At 32.5% G+C, this 20193-nt stretch overlaps 2 protein-coding genes across 2 annotated transcripts in view; both read left to right on the forward strand.

Annotated features, from left to right (window-relative positions):
- The first annotated feature begins 213 nt into the window (after positions 1-213).
- On the forward strand, positions 214-9560 carry LOC105787346 (phosphatidylinositol 4-phosphate 5-kinase 5). The gene is made up of 8 exons (XM_012613706.2): positions 214-1388; positions 1776-1943; positions 2188-2353; positions 2450-2566; positions 2716-2909; positions 8040-8170; positions 8302-8374; positions 9165-9560. The coding sequence occupies exons 1-8, from the start codon at positions 214-216 to the stop codon at positions 9451-9453; spliced, it is 2313 nt and encodes a 770-aa protein (XP_012469160.1). The 3' UTR covers positions 9454-9560.
- Positions 9561-11108: 1548 nt separating this feature from the next.
- The window catches only part of LOC105786202 (ferredoxin-dependent glutamate synthase, chloroplastic), a 32648-nt gene continuing 23563 nt past the window's right edge, over positions 11109-20193 (forward strand). The window contains exons 1-8 of the mRNA XM_012612541.2: positions 11109-11539; positions 13873-14185; positions 15559-16001; positions 16112-16243; positions 17541-17639; positions 18071-18141; positions 18930-19026; positions 19731-19823. Coding sequence (XP_012467995.1) covers positions 11258-11539; positions 13873-14185; positions 15559-16001; positions 16112-16243; positions 17541-17639; positions 18071-18141; positions 18930-19026; positions 19731-19823 — 1530 coding nt within the window. The 5' untranslated portion in view covers positions 11109-11257. The remainder of the gene's footprint in view (positions 11540-13872; positions 14186-15558; positions 16002-16111; positions 16244-17540; positions 17640-18070; positions 18142-18929; positions 19027-19730; positions 19824-20193) is intronic.

The raw sequence follows: 20193 nt of genomic DNA on the forward strand, positions 1-20193 counted from the left end.
TAAAACAAGAGAGGAAGGTAGAAAAACATTGTAAGGCAAATACGATTTGTTCATTAGAGAGTTCTTTCCTCTTTTTTCTGGATAATTTATTCTTTGCATCATTGAGCATCATTAGTATTATATTTTCTTTTCAAGTTAGTCATGGTTATCTTACATAAAAGTGTAATTAAATTTTAGAATTTTTATAATAACGCGTAGAAGAAGTTACACAAAATGAGCAAAGAGCACAGTGGTGTTCTACGAGCATGGGAGAGCACCATGCGTAAAACACAAGCAGCAAAAAAGCGTGCAAACAACATTTTTGGGATAACATCTATGGCAAATGTAACTAATAATGATCTCGAAGATGATACTGATAAAGGTGTTAGCATATCTGGGGAAGCGTACTTTGCAGAGAAAATTCTTCCAAATGGGGATTATTATACAGGGCAATGGTATGATAATTTTCCTGATGGACAAGGGAAATATTTGTGGACTGATGGGTGTATGTATTTAGGAGAGTGGCATAAAGGTAAAACTACGGGGAAAGGAAGGTTTAGTTGGCCCTCTGGTGCTAGTTATGAAGGGGAGTTTAAAACTGGATATATGGATGGAACTGGCACATATATTGGATCCAATGGGGATAACTATAAGGGAAAATGGGTGATGAACATGAAACATGGTCATGGCATCTTGAATTATTCAAATGGAGATTGCTATGATGGAGAATGGCGTCGCGGTTTACAGGAAGGGCATGGAAAGTATCAATGGCAGAATAAAAACTATTATATTGGAGAGTGGAAAAATGGTGTAATTTTCGGCAAGGGGATTTTTGTGTGGAGTAATGGGAATACGTATGATGGCTATTGGGAAGATGGAATGCCAAAAGGAAATGGAACTTATCAATGGCCAGATGGTAGTTTTTATGTAGGGAATTGGAGTAAAGATCCAGATGAACAAAATGGAACATATTACCCTTCAGAGTCTTCCTTAGCTGCAAATCTTGAATGGGATCCTACAACAGTGTATAACGAGTTAGCTGGTTGCAAGATTTGTGTAGGAGAAAGGGTTTCAATTATGCCATCCCAAAAGAGATTGGCAACATGGTATTCATCAAAGGGTGGGGATAAGCCTAGAAGGATGTCGGTTGATGGGAGGGTAAGTGTAGGTGTAGAAAGACCATTAGATAAAATGAGCCTATGGGAGAATGACGGTAATAGCAATGGTTTGAGACAAGTTAGAAGAGATTTGGATTGTGAGTTATTAGGTATACCTCATAATGATGCAAATCCTAAGTTTAACCTTGGATTGCCCTTGAAAGCACCCAAACTAGAAAAAAGACAAGGAGAAACAATATCTAAAGGTCACAGGAACTATGAACTTATGCTTAATTTGCAATTGGGAATCAGGTGACATTTACTATTCTACTGTTTCTTTAACTTGTTTTTTCTCATCTAATATTTAAATGTTCATTAATTGTGCTAATACTTATTATTAGTTCAATATGTAATGTTATTCTGTAAAATTCTCAACATTATGTAATATCATTAGAGTACAATTAATAACTATGTTTTGCCACATTTCATATCTAAACCTATGACCTAACTACATATGTGAATAGAGAAATTATAAATTCGATTAAAATAACATTTTTTTCTCTCATACTATTTTTCATGAAATTACATTTTTTTTCCTTTTTTTAGCTTTTATCAAAATTTCCAAATTTAAACATTTGATAATCATTTGTAGTGTGATGTGAAGTTTACTTACTACAAATATTTGGAGTGAGTACACAGGCATTCTGTAGGAAGACCCGCTCCAGCAACAAGTTTTGATCTTAAGGCATCAGCATTTGACCCCAAGGACAAAATTTGGACTAGGTTTCCTCGAGAAGGCAGTAAATACACTCCACCACATCAATCTTATGAGTTTAAATGGAAGGATTATTGTCCAGTAGTATTCAGGTTAGATAAATAAATTAGAATTGAAATTTTTCTTCCAAATCCCTCAAGCACACTTTAAATACTCTAAACTATTTTATAATATGTAATTATAATTACTTCCCACAAAAGAAAACCAAAATAGTTCTTTTTTATACATTAAAAAAGAAAGGAAAATACCTTGCTTGATTCTTTAGGTGTTGAGTTATCATCTAAGGATTCTCAAATCGTGCATACTAAGTAAATTCATATTATCATTTGGGTAAAGGACATTGAGAAAATTATTCAAGGTAGACCCTGCAGATTACATGATTTCTATTTGTGGGGACAATGCACTCAGGGAACTATCTTCCCCGGGTAAAAGTGGTAGCTTCTTTTATTTAACAGACGATGATCGGTACATGATAAAGACAATGAAGAAATCAGAGGTGAAAGTAAGTTTTATTTCCTCATATCTAACCTATAATATTTTAAAACCCATGTAAACTATTTCACATCTACTTGAATAACTTTATTAATTTGTTCTACAGATGTTTTTAAGGATGCTTTCAGCCTATTATAACCATGTTCGATCTTTTGAGAATACTTTAGTGATAAAATATTATGGCTTGCATTGCGTAAAATTGCCTGGAACAACTCAAAAAAAGGTTAGTAACTATTTTTTTCTAAAAATTCGATAATAATAGTTTAGTACAAAAAGGTTGCATTGAAAGATCTTTTATAGGTGGTAATAAAATGAATTTCATATAATTATAATAGTTCTAAAAGTACACAAATGATAGGTTGAACTATCCAGGTACGGTTCATTATCATGGGGAACCTCTTACGGTCAGACTATACAATTCATAGACGATTTGACTTGAAAGGATCTTCTTTAGGGCGCATAACAGAGAAGAATGAATTTGAGACAGATAATACTACTATACTTAAGGATCTTGATCTCAATTTCATATTCAAACTACAAAAAGCTTGGTATCAAGAGTTTTGTTGGTAAATACAATTTCTCTTATACTTTTTTTTCTTTCTAGATAGCTTAATAATGTAATTGGTTTATAGGTGTTGTAATTTTCTATGAAATAGGTGTTGCAACACTTGTTTGAACTAAAGTATGGAATAATTTGAAATAGAACAAATAAGTAAAACTAGAGACGTAGTTCGAATAGTTATCCTATCTCTATGGAGCTTAGCTCAGAGAATGAATCCACTAAACAATTAGCACATTGTACTTAATGATTACAGCCCAAAACTACTCAAAAACTCAAGGTAAAAGCAACTTCACAATGTACAATTGTTTGCATTTACTTTTCCCCAAAATAACCTTATATACAACTAAAAGTAACACTCTAATAAAACCTATAAAATAAGAGATAAAATGTCCACAATATGTTACCAAAGTGAATTTATAGAAAAGACTCAAAGCACAAGCTAAACTAAGCAATTCTCAAAGCACAAGCTAAACTAAGCCATTCAACACCCTTATATAGGCAAAGTTCGTCTTGTTCTTTGCTTAGATAACTATATCCCAATAGTTTGAAATTTGAATTGCTTTTAATTAATCATCAGATTACCTTTGATTTAAAAAATGTGATAAGACTTTTGAAACATCCCTTTTTGGTCGCTTGATCTTTTTTAAATAGAAGAGTCCTTGTAAGACTCAAACTCTTCAAACTCTTTCAAATTTAATTAATAGTTTATCAAATACTTTGTATAGTTTTATCTAGTTCCTTTTTACAATTATTTTCATATTTCTTATCCATCTTATATTTATAAAAATCAATTCTCAAAACATTACAAATAAAATTGCAATCAAATAAGATATATATATATATATATATATATTAACTTTTACATTTTTTTGTTGAATCTCATGTTGTAATATTGAATGCGACAGTTTTGCAATAGCCAATACTGCAACAATATCTTGATTTGGCATTTTGACAAAATTCTGCAATAAATGATTTTCTTATAACACAACCATTAGTAAAATAAATAAGTAAAGAAACAATACAATTATATAGCATGCTTCCCTTATCAATATGCTTTTGCAATTGTCAATCATAAGGGCAAAAACATGCATTTCCAAGGCATAAAAATATCATGCATTCCAAATGCGCCAAAAGCATAAATATGTAGAACTCATCTAGCATCCTATTTATTACCAAATATAAGTTAAATTTTTTTCAAGAATTCATTAGAATAGATTATATATTTGTTGCTAGTTGCAAAGCTTTCTCCCTTTTTTTGGCAATAATGCCAAAGAAATCACTAAGTGTTGTTTTGGAGATCAATAAAAGGCTAGCCATCCTTAAATTCTTCTAAAGTAACCTTTGAAGGTCTTGTCTAATAGAAACAATTTCCGCCTTAAGGAGATCAATTACTTTATCCTTCTAAAAAGTTGCTAATGGTTGAACAGAATGTGTTGTGTATGCTTTTGTAACATTAGATGTGTCAGAAAATTTTGATTTCTCATTAGAAAAAATATCATTAACATGCCTTCTATGAAGCAACTTATTGTCAATTCTGATTAGCTTAGGTTTGCTAGTAAAAGTCTCTTCCTCCTCCTCCTCCTTCTCCACTTTCTTTTGCTTTTTGAGAATTTTATAGATTAGAGAATGAAATGGTAAAAATTCATTATCTATCTTAGGCTTACCATTTTTCATTATATTTTTGAAGATCTATTCTCTAAGATAAAATGGCACCACGGTTCTTACTTGAAACATCATTCAACCAAATTTTTTATAGATAGTAGAATTTTGAACAGTTAAAAATCAATTTGCATGCATGAGCCTTATGCACTAGCTTTTAAATGTCTTAAAAGCTTTTTATTTCTCTTTGAAAAGTTCACCCAAGTAAAATGTGAGAAATCATTTAAACAAACAAATGCATACCTCTTTCCCCCGATGCTTTCAATTTGCATAAGCCTTATGAGATCCACGTAACACAACTTCAATGGCTTTGTTGTAATGATTTGTTACAACATTAGATATGACATTCTATGTTGCTTGCCTTTGATGCACTCACCATAAGGATTGGTAATGGCTAAGCTTTGGCAAGCCTCAATAGATAGCTTCGTGTCTAACAATTATTTGCAAGCTTCTATAATAATTGGCATGCCCAAAACTTTGATGCCACAACTCTATCTCATTAAAGTTTAATTGCATGTACTTTGGTTATCACTCTATAGTAGTTATTAAAAGATCTTTCCTCTTTCGTCAAGTGTTGATTTTCTAAATTTAGATCCTCATACCCATATTTGGTGAAGTTAACAAGACATACATAAGCTAATGCCAACTAGGTTGGCCTTGAGTCTTTCCACCACATAAACATTTTTAAGTTCAAGAATCCTTTCGATATTAAGGGTTTCTCTCCAACAATTTTGCTCTTTCTACCATCACCAAAAGTAACATTTTCTGTATCACAAATTTGTAAGTCTTTCAAATATTGTCCATCACCTACAATGTGAAGAGAGCAACCACTTCTAAAGAACCAAATCTCCTCAATAGTAACCTTCAAAGAAGTATGTGCCATTAGCATACATTGCTCTTTTTGTTTCATCCAAACATATTTTGTTGCACTCTACATGTTTCATGTTATGTTGCAACACTAAATTTAACAAATCTAAACTTTTTCCATCCGCAATCATTCATCTTTTTGTAGTAGTATGGACTAATATGTCCTACTACCCCAAAATAATAGCAAATGGTTCTTTTGGATGCCTTTTTTTGTCCCATAATAAGAAGAAAAAAACCTCTTCTTTAATCTTGAAAAAAACTATAGGTGATAAAAGTTTCTTACTAGCATGTTTAAGTCCTTTATGACATGGTTCAAACCTTCTTCTAGCTACTAAAATCTCATCAAATTTCATGCTTTAATTGCCAATTTTCCTAGAAAGCTTCGGAAACTTCCAATTATTGCTTTGTTGCCTTTAGTGTAGCATCTTTTTGAGCTATGATCTCATCCTTCTCTTGTTTAAAGATGAAATCCATGGTTTCTTATTTAAGGCTAACAACTTTCTTTCTCAATTACTCATTAATCTAGTACACCATTTCTCATTTCCCCATCCTTATCAATATTTGAATATTCTTTTATAATTGTTTGAGAGCTTATTGCAACATGAGATACAACATATGTGAATGATACATAGTTTTTCATTTGATCTTCATTTGGATTACAGTAATCATTCTCTGATTCTTCATCACTCTATGTTATAGTAGGAGATCTTTGTTTCTTCTTAAGATTTTTAGCACATTTTGATTAAATATGACTAAACCTTTTGCATTCATGATACTAAATATCCTTTCTCTTAGGTTTAACTTTTTCATTTTTCAAAATTTATTTTCCTTTTTTGCAATTTCGACTCTTCTCAATGTCTTAGTTACTCCCCTTCTTGAGAACTTTCTAAAATTCTGTTGCAATTTTTTGTTCACAAAGCAAGTTCTCTCCAAGTTCCTCAACAAAAGTAGTTGTTGGATTTAGTCTTGCAACAATTGATTGAACATTGAATGCTATGTTCTTTTCAGCCTTCACCTAATCCCTCTTCTATTCTTCTAGATTCATTTCAAAGAATCTTAGTGAACTAATGAGTTCATTAAGTTCGAGGGTAGTTATATTTTTAGCTTCCTTAATTTGATGTAACCTTGATAACAAACCTTTTAGGCTAGGAATGAAAAAAATTTCTATACAAGTTTAACATTAGAAAATCTTTCACCAAGGCAAAGAAAACTTTATTAGAAATTTCACTGAGATGAATATAAAATTATCAAACTTGGTTGTAAGAATTTAAATTTTTGACAAACAAATTGATGTGTTCTGTTCATGTTGTTTTTGCATACTAGTCCAAGCATCCTTTACACTCTTGTACATTAAAATGATCTTGAACTTCTCCATGTCTACGCCATTAAAGATGGCATTTAGTGCTTTAGAATTTCTATTGGCATCGTTTTCTTCATGAGCTATGTAATCTTCTACAGGAGGAGTTGTTCCATTAGTATTAGTTGCAACATGATGTGCCTATTCCATTTCAGTAGACCTCCGAGCCTTCTCATCAAGGGACTTTATAAAGACATTATTTTAGCATTCCAATAGGCATAATTTGATGAACCAATCAACAAGGTTGGATGAGAGGTTGAACAACCTTTATTCATTTCCTCCATAGGTGTAAACCAAATTCAAGATCCCCTTCAAATATATTTAAATAAAACTTTTAATACCAATTGAAAAAGTACACTGGCTTATATGTGTTGCAATTTTCTGTCGAAATAGGCGTTGCAACACTTGTTTGAACAAAAGTTTGGAACAATTTGAAATAGAACATATAAGTAAAGTTGGAAACCAAAATTGTTTACACTGTTCGAATAATTATCCGACCTTTGTGAGGCCTAGATTAGAGAATGAATCCAGTAAATAATTATTATAGTACACTAAATGATTAAAGACCTAAACTATCTAAAAATTCAAACTAAAAGCAACTCCACATTGTATAACTACTTGCACTCACTCTCCCCAATAGCCTCTCAAACAAGTGAAAATAACACTCCAATAAAATCTATGAAATAAGAGATAAAGCGCCCACAATATGTTCTCAAAGTGAAGTGATACAAAAGACTCAAAACACAACCTACTATTCTATAGCCTTTATACAAGCAAGTTCATGTTGTTCTTTCCTAAAATAACCATATCCAAATTATTTTAATCTCTTTAGAATATAAGAGCCCTTGTAAGACTCAAACTCTTCAAAGTCTTTTGAATTTAGTTACCAACTTATCAAAGAATTTGTATAGTTTTAACTAGTTCCTTATTTATTATTATTTTCTATATTTTTTTATCTATCTCAAATTTAAAAAGTAAATTATTACAATATAACAAGTCAAATTGTCTATCAAATAAGATATATATTGATTGTTGCAACATTGTATGCAACAAATTTTTGCAAAAGCCAATGGTGCAACATAAAGTATCAAATAAGCATGGTCATATACATATATTGCACTAGTTTTGGTTCTAAATTTCTAATTTTTTTTCTTTTTTTATTTTGCTTCAAAACCCTTTCAACCATGGATTATAAACTCTAAAGAATTCCTTTAATTTTTTCTAAGATAAATTGATTATTTATCTTCGCAGGCAAATAGAAAAAGATTGTGAGTTTCTTGTACAAGAAAGAACTATGGACTATAGTCTTTTAGTGGGTCTTCATTTTAGAGAAATATCAACTAATGGGGAGCTAATTCCTTGTCAAAGACGTACTTCCTCCGGTTAACTTTCATCTTTTTATAAGATTTTACATGGTCAAATAACTTTTCATAACACTAATTAAGTGCATTCTTTTCCAGTCATCTACACTTTGTTCCATATTCTTTAACAAGTGTTGCTTTATCTCTTTTAGGAAATTCTGAGAATGAATCGACTGATCATATTTCTAGACCAAATGCAGACCAACTTCTTCTGGACCCTAAAAGGTGAAATATTTTCATGTTTAATTATTGGCTAGTATTTCTAATTATTTAAACCATGTGTTAATCATAGCTCATGACCTCTAGTTTAGTTCATACTTAATTGTAACAAGTGAAGCATATTTTTCAAGAGGCAAAGTGCTTTAATCCTTTAAGTGCAAACAAGCTGAAGATATTTCAAGTATCATATGGTTTCAAAAAAAAAAAAAGGTATGTTAGTATTTGTTTTGTTGAACTATATAATACTTTTTCAAGATAAAATGAAAGAAATTCTTCTTCTAACTTAATAGATTGATTTGATTATTTTTACTTTATTCCATTTTCTACTCAAGAAAACATTACATCAAAATATAGTTCCGTTTTAATTTTAAAAAATTTTGGTATTATTATTTGGTTACATACCTTATTATTATTTTTATAACTATACTGAGAATACTTTTAAGAATTTGTAGATCATTTGCTCCAAAGTATTACAAGGCTAGACTTGTTTCATTTTAGACCAATCCAATCATAAACTTGAATTGTATTAATTCATCAAGTTTAGTAAACCATTTAACTTGAAGAGTAACGTATTTTCTTTATAGTTTTAAACCTTGTCTCAAGGTTTATTTAAAAACAGATAATTGTTTGTCATAACAATAAAGACTATGAAATATATATTACACAGTTAAATTTAATGGCTTTTTGGTTTGTACTACTCTAAACTTCCAAAACCTTGAATGCCACAATCATTGTTGTTGGATAAAATGAAAAAGGCTTTTTCATTTTAATATTAAAAATTAATTGAACATTGCAGGTGGGCTAGCGTCAAGCTAGGTAGTAACATGCCAGCAAGGGTAGAAAGAACTATACGGAAACCTGAACTTGAATTACAACTTGTGGGAGAACAAACAGGGGAGTGTTATGAAGTTATAATGTTCTTTGGCATCATTGACATACTTCAGGATTATGACATTACCAAAAAACTTGAACATGCATATAAGTCCATTCATTATGACCCTACTTCAATATCAGCTGTGGATCCAAAACAATACTCTAAGCGATTTCGTGACTTTATATTTAAAGTTTTTGCTGAAGACACTTAGCAAGTTTCTACCATGAAAAGAAGGCATGATGTTGTCTTCCATGAGTCACTATGTTGAGTTAGATATATATTTTAAGGTATGCCTCATTTATCACAAACGATTGTTGTAATAGCTTTTGTTATCAATATCATGTCATGTAATTCAAAAGCAACAAATAGTTGAGGTTGAGTTTTTCTTTTCAAGTCTTCACTATTATATACATTATATGAATGTCACGTATTTTAGCAAACACGTAGATTACATTGTAGCCAGAAAAGTTCAAGTAAGTTCTAAACATAAACCCTTTTTTATCGTATTCTCTTATAGAATATTCTGATGCATGTATTGTTAGGTTATGGTATGAGTTGTTTGCAGTTTGGACTTAACCTATGTCTACAAAGCCTTACTGAGAGAATCAATCGACTAAATTTAACTTAGTAATAAGAACTTATAATTTAAGCCCAACCCCTTCCCTCTTAAGTTGTAGCCTCACCTTTGTACATTTTAGTTTGATTCTCACACCTTACTATTTTTATAACTTAGGAGGTGCTTTAATCATATCATTCAAAGAGACACTCTCTCAACTAAACAATTCCCAAATGAACAACCTTCAACTCAAAATATCCTCCTTTTCAACTTTATACAAAATTCAATCTATTCAATGTTTCAATATAAGGTTTGGATGGTCTATGTTATCCCTCAACTCCAATTTGAATGCACCATCTTTCATTCAACACTATTGCTTTATCTTACCCAATCTTCATTTTAAGATAGCAATGAAATCTTTAAAAGTCACATGACTTTTCTCTACTTAATATTCACAGTCTTTGAACGAAATAAATTTTCTTGCATCGTTTATCGTTAAAGCTCATGAAGAATTTTTATACACATACCTCTACTTAAGTCTAAATACATAAATTTTTTCTACGTTTTATAAGATAAAAAACTATAAACACTGCATCAAAAACTGCCAACTAAGAATCAATATTGTGCCCTTAACATTTGCACAACATATATTTGACCCTTTGACATTTTTGACAAAACTTAATTAGTAGTAAAATATTTTAACTGAAAGGTAATGAGAAATTGAAATAAGTAAGAAAATTTGCAAATCCTCATTACAAACTTTAATATAAACAACTAACTACAAAATAAAGTTATGAATATATTGTAGCATATCAATTTTCCTCTTATAGATACTGAGTAGAAGAGAGTTAAAAGGAAGTCCAATTCAGCTCAAAGATTCATCAAGTCTCTAGCCAATTGTGCTCATGCCAATGTATTTGTGGCACCTGATGTTGGCATGATAACTTCCTCACCAACAAACTCTTTTTCAATTTCTTCAGCAACTAGAGCTTTTATACAATAATTTCTAGAAAAAAAAGGGATATTTCACGAAAAGAGTTATGTAAATGAAAAAAGGGATTATACTTTCCTTTTCTCTCTTTTCTGTTCAATCGGATTATTTCATTTGCTTTGGCTCTTTATTTATTCGATCACGAAAATGGTAGCAGTGGTCCCTCACTAACAGTATACCTGAGAACAGGGGATTACCACTCAAAGTCAGAATAGAATTACGTAAGCATAAATCAAAATAATAAAAAATAAAAACAAAAAACAAAAAATAAAAAAGGGAAGCGAAAGCGAGGAAGTAGACAGCAGGGGAGAGGAGTGGAGAAGCGGGTGGCTTGGCTGCTCCACCCGTTTTTGTTTTGTTTATCTTAACTTCAAAATCCACATTTCTTTTATCTTCCTCCAAATCCACAAAAATTTATACTTCCCTATCTCTATCTCTTTCTCCATCTCTCTCCTTTCCCCCACAATCATGGCTAACCTTCATTCTCTATCTCCCGTTCTTCACCCTACTTACCGCTTCTCCTCTGACAATGGATTGCTGCTCGTCGACTTCGTCGGTTTGTACTGTAAATCCAAACCTACTACCAGGCGGAGGCTTCCCCTCCCCCTCAATACTCGGACTATGCGCCGCTTTTCAACCTCCACCGCCAATAATTCTGTTAGGGCCGTTCTTGATCATCTTCCAACTACTACTACTACTACTTCCGTTTCTTCTGCGTCTGATCATCAATCATCCGCTCCTCAACCTAAGGTGGAGTTTTCCACTCTCAGTCAATCATATATTTCTACTATTTAACGTTTAAACTCAAACCTTTGGTTTTGACTTTTTTTTTTTCAATACAATGGCTCATTTGTTTATTTACATAAAAAACAGAAAGCGACTACTGCCGTGAACCAAAAGCCCCCTTCATTCATTCAAATTTAAAACATGTTTTTTACCTTTTCCTAAAAAAGATGATTGTATTATCATACGAGTTGGTAGCTGAATTTTTTTTCTTGAAAGTAAAGTTAGTAGTAAAGAAACAATTAAAACCGTTCATTGTTAATGAGAAGTTAAATCAAATTAAATAAAATTTGGATTCTGGAAGCTAGAAATTTTGTTTTAAACATATCAATTTTTTAGTTTTTCATATAATACCATGTATTTTTGTTGTCTGAAGTCCACGTAATTTCACAGATTAAGCAACACAATTTTTGGTGTAATAAACATATGATGCTTACTAAATGTTTAAAATTGGAGCCCTTTCTTAAAGCTCAAGTTTCAGTAGTTACAATGACCAAAGGTTATTTGAATTGAAACTTGAGTACTAGTTTTTCTTTTCATTTTTTTTGTATGAATTGATTAATAAGATTGGTTTTGAAATACGCCACCTTGCTGCCTTGATTCCTCGGACACTAAATTTGGAGTCATATGCTGTATTAAGATGATAAATGGTCGTGAATATTTTATATGATATTCTAGTGAAAGAAGTTTTTGGAAATTTATTTGAAGTTACTGACGGAAGGTCTGCTATGAATTATTGCATTTGCATGCCTTTTTCTTGTTGCTCTTGCTTCTGGGGCTACTTCTTGCTTCCCCTTGTTCTTCAGATGATTTTATACAGAGTTATGAAGTTGTCTGGGACAGGATATCCAATGATTGCCAGTGTGTCCCTTCTTGCTTTTGATGTTAGATTAATGGCTTGCCTTGTAAGAAAGTAGCTATTTTGATACTTCTTTGAGAGGTCTTATCTTTACACATTGAATTATGGGAAATAAATGGTTAGCAAACTAGAATGATATATGGCTTCATAAATCACAAATCTGTACTCATCAGCAGTATACACCCAAAAAGCAAAAAAGAAAAGCTTGCAGGGAGTGCCTGCTGCAATTACGAATTCAGGATATATATTGTACTTGAATGATGACTGCAATTACGAATTCATGGACTAAAAGTAATTAAAAGTGTACATGTGTAATACCTTATTATCTCAACTTCCTGTGCTAGTCGCATGCATAGCAGTAGCATAGTCTGCAATTCCTCAGAATTTGAGGTGTATGGTGAGCAAGGATTCCGACCCCCTTGTTTATTTGAGAAACTAAGTTCTATGTCACATTCTTGCTTTTCAGAATTTAGTAGAGAGTGCATTTTTCATGATCAGTTGGTCTACTTGTAGTGGCAGACATGCTATTTTGCCTTTTAGATAGAAGGTCATGGTTCTAGGCTTGTCTTTATTGCTTTCTTCTTTTCTTTTTGTCAAGAATTTACTAGTTTTTGTTAAGTTTAGAGTTACTGCTGATAGCAACTTGGTGACAGAATTAGGAGTGCAAGGTTTGCAGAGCATGGAGCCCTATTAGTATTAGGATGCAGTAAGTTCTTTGTTTCTACTGATACAAATTTGATTTTACTTAATTTCTATTTAGAAAATCTTCTATGACTTTCTCAAGGTTTATTCCTTGTAGCATTCTACTGTGCCTTAGATGACAATATGATAAATCGATAACCTTGTGTCCTATCGAAGATTTTCTTCATCTTTCATTGTTCAATATGATTCTCAAATGTTCATTGGCTGAACATCGATAAAGCTTGCTATACCATAAGAGGAGTATCTGACTATTAACAGCTTATGTTGGTGTAGCCCATACTTTTCTGTGTCATAGGTGAAGTGACTCATCTTTTTGAGTACCTAGGGAGCATGTTAAGTTCAGTTACCTTATGATATGTATAGTCAAGGTATGAAGGTCAAAGAGTGATGTTGCTATCATAGAGTTGTTATCTTCTCCTCTTATTACTGCTTGAAGAAATACATGATCCCTGGCATTTGAAAATTTATTTTTTCATAACCCCTTTTATTTGGTGTTGGTTTCTGTATCTTTTCTCCTGGTTCTACTTCAAGACGGTATGGAAAACATTTTTGTTTTCTAGGATCCAGTGGGGATAATTGAAGTAGGAATGCACTTGACTTCTAGAACACCGATATGCTATCTTTCATTGAAAATTGTTGCCATAATTTTCATTTCTTTATACTTTCTTCATCTTTGTGATCATTGATGAGTAGTTTCATGTGTTCACTTTTCTCTTCTTATGATCTGAATTTTATATAGGTTGCAAATTTAGAGGATATAATATCAGAAAGAGGTGCTTGTGGAGTTGGATTCATTGCCAATTTGGAAAATAAAGCATCGCATGGAATTGTTCAGGATGCCCTTACAGCTCTTGGTTGCATGGAGCATCGTGGGGGTTGTGGAGCAGATAATGATTCTGGTGATGGTTCAGGATTGATGACCTCAATCCCTTGGGATCTGTTTGACAGCTGGGCTGCAAATCAAGGAATGGCATCCTTTGATAAGATGCACACTGGTGTTGGGATGGTTTTTCTTCCCAAAGAAGATAGCCTTATAGAAGAAGCCAAAAAAGGTAATTATTTACTTTAATTACATCAACTGTTTGATTTACTATTCTTCCTAGAGTTGGAGCACATGTATGAATGAATTGTATTGATGCTTTAATTTTGTATATTATTCTGGTATGAGTGAAGCTTTTGTTCTTTCATGTAGTTGTACAACAATCGGGATTTGGTTCTGATAAATAAGGATTAAAGATACGAGTGAGAGCTTGCTGTATTCAAAGGGTTTTGCTGATGTGGATTTGTCTAGAGTTTTGACTGTGTAGAGTTTCAAATAGAAATTAAAGGAGATCTTTAAGAAGGGAAGAAGAAACTAGTTTTGATGCTGTGGCTTCTGGTTTTTTTGAAGTGAGCATTAACTTTAAAATATTCCTAGTCACTTTGGAAATACACAGAGGTAGAGATTGGAAAAATACTAATTTATCCTAACTAGACTGGCAAAGAATTGTTAAATTTATTAGCTTTAGGAATTAAACCCAGTTAAGTACCTTAATAGCCAATATAAGACAACCATGATTGAGGTCCGTACCAGCATAACTTAAAATGATGAATATACCCCCGTATAGTGACATGATTGAATGGAGAAATTAATGCACCAATGATCAATTTACAACCATAGAAACTTTCTCTTGGACCAAAAGGACATGTTATTGAAGAGCCCTTGACTTCTCCCCTTCACTTCCAAAGAGGATTTATATTATCAAACTTTTGATGCACCATTAATGTGGAATTCAAACACAATACTTTCTTTGAGAGCCCATTTGAGCATTTGTGAAACTTGTATTTCCGTAATAGTTGAATTTTGAAATTTAATTGTTGTGATTCATTTTTTCTTTCTATCATTGTATTTATTTTGGAACTAAGATAAGGAATTAGTACTCAACTAAAGATGAAACCAATGAAATGGATGCAGAACTAAATTCTGTTAATATTTGTTATCCAAAGGTTTAGGAGATATAAACTCATTTTGATTTTCTTTCACTTTCTTCATATGCCAATTCTTATTTAAATTTGAAGTAAAGATCATACTTGTTTCCTGACCCATATTATTCTATAAGCTATTGTTATGGCCTTGGGCAGATAAAGTAGTCATAGGTCAGTTTAATTATATATAAGGATTCAGTTCCAAATTGATTAAACATCTTTGAAGGGACTTTCTAATGCAGTTTAATCACTTAGTAGCTTTTCTGAAACTCACATCTCCTTATTATTACCACTAGTTTTATGGCTTTTCTTAGCTTTCATCACATATAAAGAGTGTTAATCATGTGGAAATAAATTTTCTCATTTCTGTACAATATATTCTCATTTCTGTTTCATTTTGATCTAGTCTGTCTTTTACATATCTATTCTTGTGTTTGACTAATTCTTATTGCTTCTGTAGTTATTGTAAATACTTTTAGACAAGAGGGTCTTGAGGTGCTTGGATGGAGGTCTGTTCCTGTAAATACATCAGTGGTTGGTTTTTATGCAAAAGAAACCATGCCCAACATACAGCAGATATTTGTTAGAGTTGTCAAGGAAGAGAATGTTGATGACATTGAACGGGAACTATATATCTGCCGGAAATTGATTGAAAGAGCAGCAGCCTCAGAGACTTGGGGAAGTGAGCTTTATTTCTGTTCTTTGTCCAATCAAACCATTGTTTACAAGGGCATGCTTCGTTCAGAAGTTCTTGGGTTATTTTATTCTGACCTTCAGAATGATCTTTATAAGTCTCCATTTGCCATTTATCACCGAAGGTATAGCACAAATACTAGTCCTAGATGGCCTCTTGCTCAACCAATGAGGTTTCTTGGTCATAATGGAGAGATCAATACCGTACAGGTTAGTTTCGCTGTAAATTTCAAGTTTGTCTAATAATATTATTTCCATTATGACAAATATGATTAATGAGCCATGTTTGTTCTCTCTGTCCTACTCTGAACCTTATGCAGGGGAACTTGAATTGGATGCAGTCTCGTGAAACCTCATTGAAGTCCCCTGTTTGGCGTGGTAGGGAAAATGAAATTCGCCCTTTTGGTAACCCAAAGGCATCTGACTCGGCAAATCTTGATACTGCAGCTGAAGTATGGGCTTTAAACTTAATTAATGTTTTAGTATACTATTGAAATTATACTAGATCATGATTGGTGAACCTAGAGCATGGCTCTGATGGTTTACTTATCTATCTCAGGGGAGGTGGATCCTGCAAGTTCAATCCCCAGCACATGCAAATTCACCTCCTTAATTCCCTTAGGCCTTGACCTTCTTTTTACCAAAATAAAAGATAAAAAGAACTCCAGTAACTGGTTATTGATCATTCTATAATTCATGTGCTAATTAAGTGTTTCACTGGAGTCTAGGTGTAATATGTATCTAGTTCTATGTATTTGTATTAAGATGAACAATTGAGGTGGAATACTATTGTTTATAATGCCTGGGGTTAAATCTAAACTCTAGTTTGTGTACTTCATTCCTCAACGAACAAAAGATAACTTTTATATCCATAGAGGATGCAAGTTGCTAAGGGCCTGCATGTGTCCAAATAAATAGATAGAATTTCCTTTGTTTGAACCTAATAGGTTGTAGTACTGAAATCTGATTCTTAGTTTGATTTCTGACACAAGCTGGTAATTTCTTTTAATGAAGGTGGTATTTGCAGATTGGAAATAACAGCACATAACAATTGTCCATCAGCTAAATATGTACAGATAGAATATTATTATTATTTCCTTGTTTGTGTTTGGGCTGTATTTGAGATTCAAGACTCCGTGCATCTTTGTGGAGGGAGTAGGTTCTTGTGTGCTAATGTTAAAAGGCTAGAATTGATCCCTCAATAGTAAGCTTTTGATCAAGCCAAATCTTTACTTGACCTAAAACCATTCTAGACAGTTTTGATCTCGTACAGTGCTCATGCTCTCAATGTATGTGGTTAATGTGGAGAAATTATCTTTTCAGTTTGATGTTATAGAATGTCTTGCTGCTTGCATTTTAGAAAAGGCATTTTCAGTGTGATATAGAATCATGGCCTTGGCAGAGTCGCAAACTAGGTTCTATGTTGGCTTTCATTTCAGCCTTGGTTGTCCAGTACGCAAACCTTTTCATTCAATCACTGTTTACTATGCTGGAAGTTTGGTGGTGTGGAAGTTTTTTATAGGGAGAGTTTAGATGATGTTCATAACAGAATTAATTTTACATTGCTTCATGTGTAGTAACTGTTTGCTATTGGTGTTATATACATATTCATTGGGACGTGTCAAGAGTATGTTTCTGCAGTTGAGTCATGAGAAACCCTTGACAAAACCATGTTTACTCAATGCTTATATTCACTTTCATGCATGAGCTGTTGGAGAAATTTAAATGATTTTTCTTTATTGTGTCCAGTTACTGATACGAAGTGGCCGTAATCCTGATGAAACTCTCATGATTCTTGTCCCAGAGGCATACAAGAATCATCCAACATTGTTAGCTAAGTATCCTGAGGTATTTGTCTCAAGACTATGCTGGTTATTCAAGTTGCTTATAAATTCTGCTACAGGGAGCAATGTTGTTATTCTTCACTAAACAAATTTTTGTTAAGTATAATGAATTCTCTGAGTTTTAACTAGGTTATTTCAGTTCCAGGTTACTTTTTAAGCTTAATTAAATCAGATAGATGATCAAGTCTATATAATTCGTTTTGGTCAATTTGATGATTCCTCTTGATTTTACAACTTTTAATTGTGCCCCAACCATATTCAGTACTGTTTCACTCTCTTTTCCTTTGAGATGCCTTTGCAGTCGTGTTTTTGATAGTTTTTTATCTGGTGTTTTAACACGTGTCTCTAGTTATCTTATTTCTCATTACTAGTGAATTTTTTGTGAATTTAATTATCTTTCACATGGACGATACTAAGTTAATTGTTTCTCCTTAGGTGGTAGACTTTTATGACTATTACAAGGGTCAGATGGAAGCTTGGGATGGACCTGCCTTGCTCCTATTTAGGTAATGCTTTCAGGGCTCATCTACCCTTTTAGTGGACTTCTAGTTTTATTGCCCATGTCTTCTCGTAATGATAGTGGCTGCCAGTCTTTTAAATTAACGAAAACAAGTTAAACAGTTTGGTCTCGTGTCAGTAGCATATGTTATAAAATGCATGATTTTGGTGAAAAGGCACGAATAAGTACATACATGCATGCTTGTCTGTGTATGCTCAGATTTATGGATATGTATTTTGTCGCAGCTGTTACTAATCAGTGACTTGCATTTCTATTGATTAGACTTGATAGCTAGTGGATCAGGAATGGTGTAATCCTTTGATGAATGAATGATATATTTTGAGTATGCTTATTGAGTGATCACTGTAGATGTCCTTTTCTATTTTAATTGGAAAAGTGAATACCTCCGGCTTTAAAGACTAGTCAATTTGACCTATGTGTTAAGGATAGTTGTTAACACTTCTGATATTATGGTCTAGCATGTTAAGTGGATCTGCTGTTGATGTTGATCAGTAATACACTTCTCTTTTTTATGTCTATCCTGTAGAATCACTGAATGATATTATAAATAAATAGGTACTAGTGTTCCTAATTTATGGTCAAGAAAGAAATGTGTTTTTGATGACATCAGGTTGTTAAATTCAACAGTACAATTAGCTAAGTATTGTTGTGCTAAACCTTTGGCACACAAATCCTTGTACATTGTTTTGTTACTTTTTTGCACTTTTGTCTCACCATTTTCGCCCAGTATTATTCCATTTTCTAATACTTCCTAGTTTAATTTGTGCGGTTCAGTGATGGCAAAACTGTCGGGGCATGTCTTGATCGGAATGGACTTCGCCCTGCTAGGTATTGGAGGACAATTGACAATGTCGTATATGTTGCATCTGAGGTGTGTTTTGATCCCTTAATGACTGCAATTCCTTATCAATGATTATAGTTAGAATCCTACTCTGTCCAACTGCAGTTTCAAATATTTGAAATGTAGAAGATTAGAGTGTACTTTTGTTTTTTGATTGAATAGAAGATTAGAATTTTCTTAAGAATAGGAAACTTGCTGATTAATCTTTGTTTTGATTACTGCAATGCCATTGGGATTCAAAATGAATTCTTTCTTCATTAAATTAATCTATCTTAGGTCAGTCTACAAATAAAAGGTTGTTGCACTGGAAATAGCATTAAAGGATGAATTTTATCTCATTATAAGCAGGCACATTACTCTATGTGATAGAAGTGTAAATATTGAATGATACAAGTCCAATATGACGAGGTTAATTTATTTTTGTTCTCATTTTTTATGAATTAGCCTGCTTTGATAAGTTGTGTTGAAAAGAAGCCACTTTGCTTACAGATACATAAGAGCAAACCTTGGAGGTTTATCATATCCAACTTTAAGCCATTTCAGATGTCCAATAAACACAACTTTCGTTATGTTTTCCTTGTCCACATAGAAATGGCTGATGGTATCTTTTTATGTACTTCAAAAATGGACATGTATATAATTAACATCCTACGTTTTCTTGGTGTTTCATGCATTTTGCTTGTGGTCTTGGTTCACTGCATAAGAATAATGGCCAATGTTTATTCTTTTATTAGGTTGGTGTTCTACCGGTGGATGATTCAAAAGTTATTATGAAGGGCCGTTTAGGTCCCGGAATGATGATAACTGCTGATTTATTAAGTGGTCAGGTTTGTATAGCAATTTATTGTGGTTTGATATTGTGTATGTCCAACTTCTGCATTGAAAGTGTGTTCATAATGATTACTGGTAATTGGTTTCTTAACTATTAGCTACTTAAAAAAAAAATCTTTTGGTCGGTTTGTTTCGGGATATACTTGTATATCTTTTAAAATCAACCCGTATGCATACTGGCCATTTGATATGTTTTTCTATCTCCAATTTCTTTTCGAGATATTCTTTAGTTTTCTTCCCAAAATATTTGTAAATGCTCAAATACTAAGGGGTTATTTGGTAATTGCATCCTTTTAAAAAAAACCTTTTTTTTTGAAAACATAAAACATGTTTGGTTTGTAATTCTGTAACGCTTTGAAACAAAAA

The sequence above is a fragment of the Gossypium raimondii genome, chromosome 1, assembly GCF_025698545.1.
Source record: "Gossypium raimondii isolate GPD5lz chromosome 1, ASM2569854v1, whole genome shotgun sequence".
NCBI lineage: Eukaryota > Viridiplantae > Streptophyta > Magnoliopsida > Malvales > Malvaceae > Gossypium > Gossypium raimondii.

Bases quoted from the DNA above. Each gene is read 5' to 3' on its own strand.
- LOC105787346 (XM_012613706.2), top strand. From the start codon at position 214: ATGAGCAAAGAGCACAGTGGTGTTCTACGAGCATGGGAGAGCACCATG. The intron at 2,354-2,449 runs GTAAGTTTTATT...TTTGTTCTACAG, and splicing joins TGAAGAAATCAGAGGTGAAA to ATGTTTTTAAGGATGCTTTC. The intron at 8,375-9,164 runs GTGAAATATTTT...TGAACATTGCAG, and splicing joins CTTCTTCTGGACCCTAAAAG to GTGGGCTAGCGTCAAGCTAG.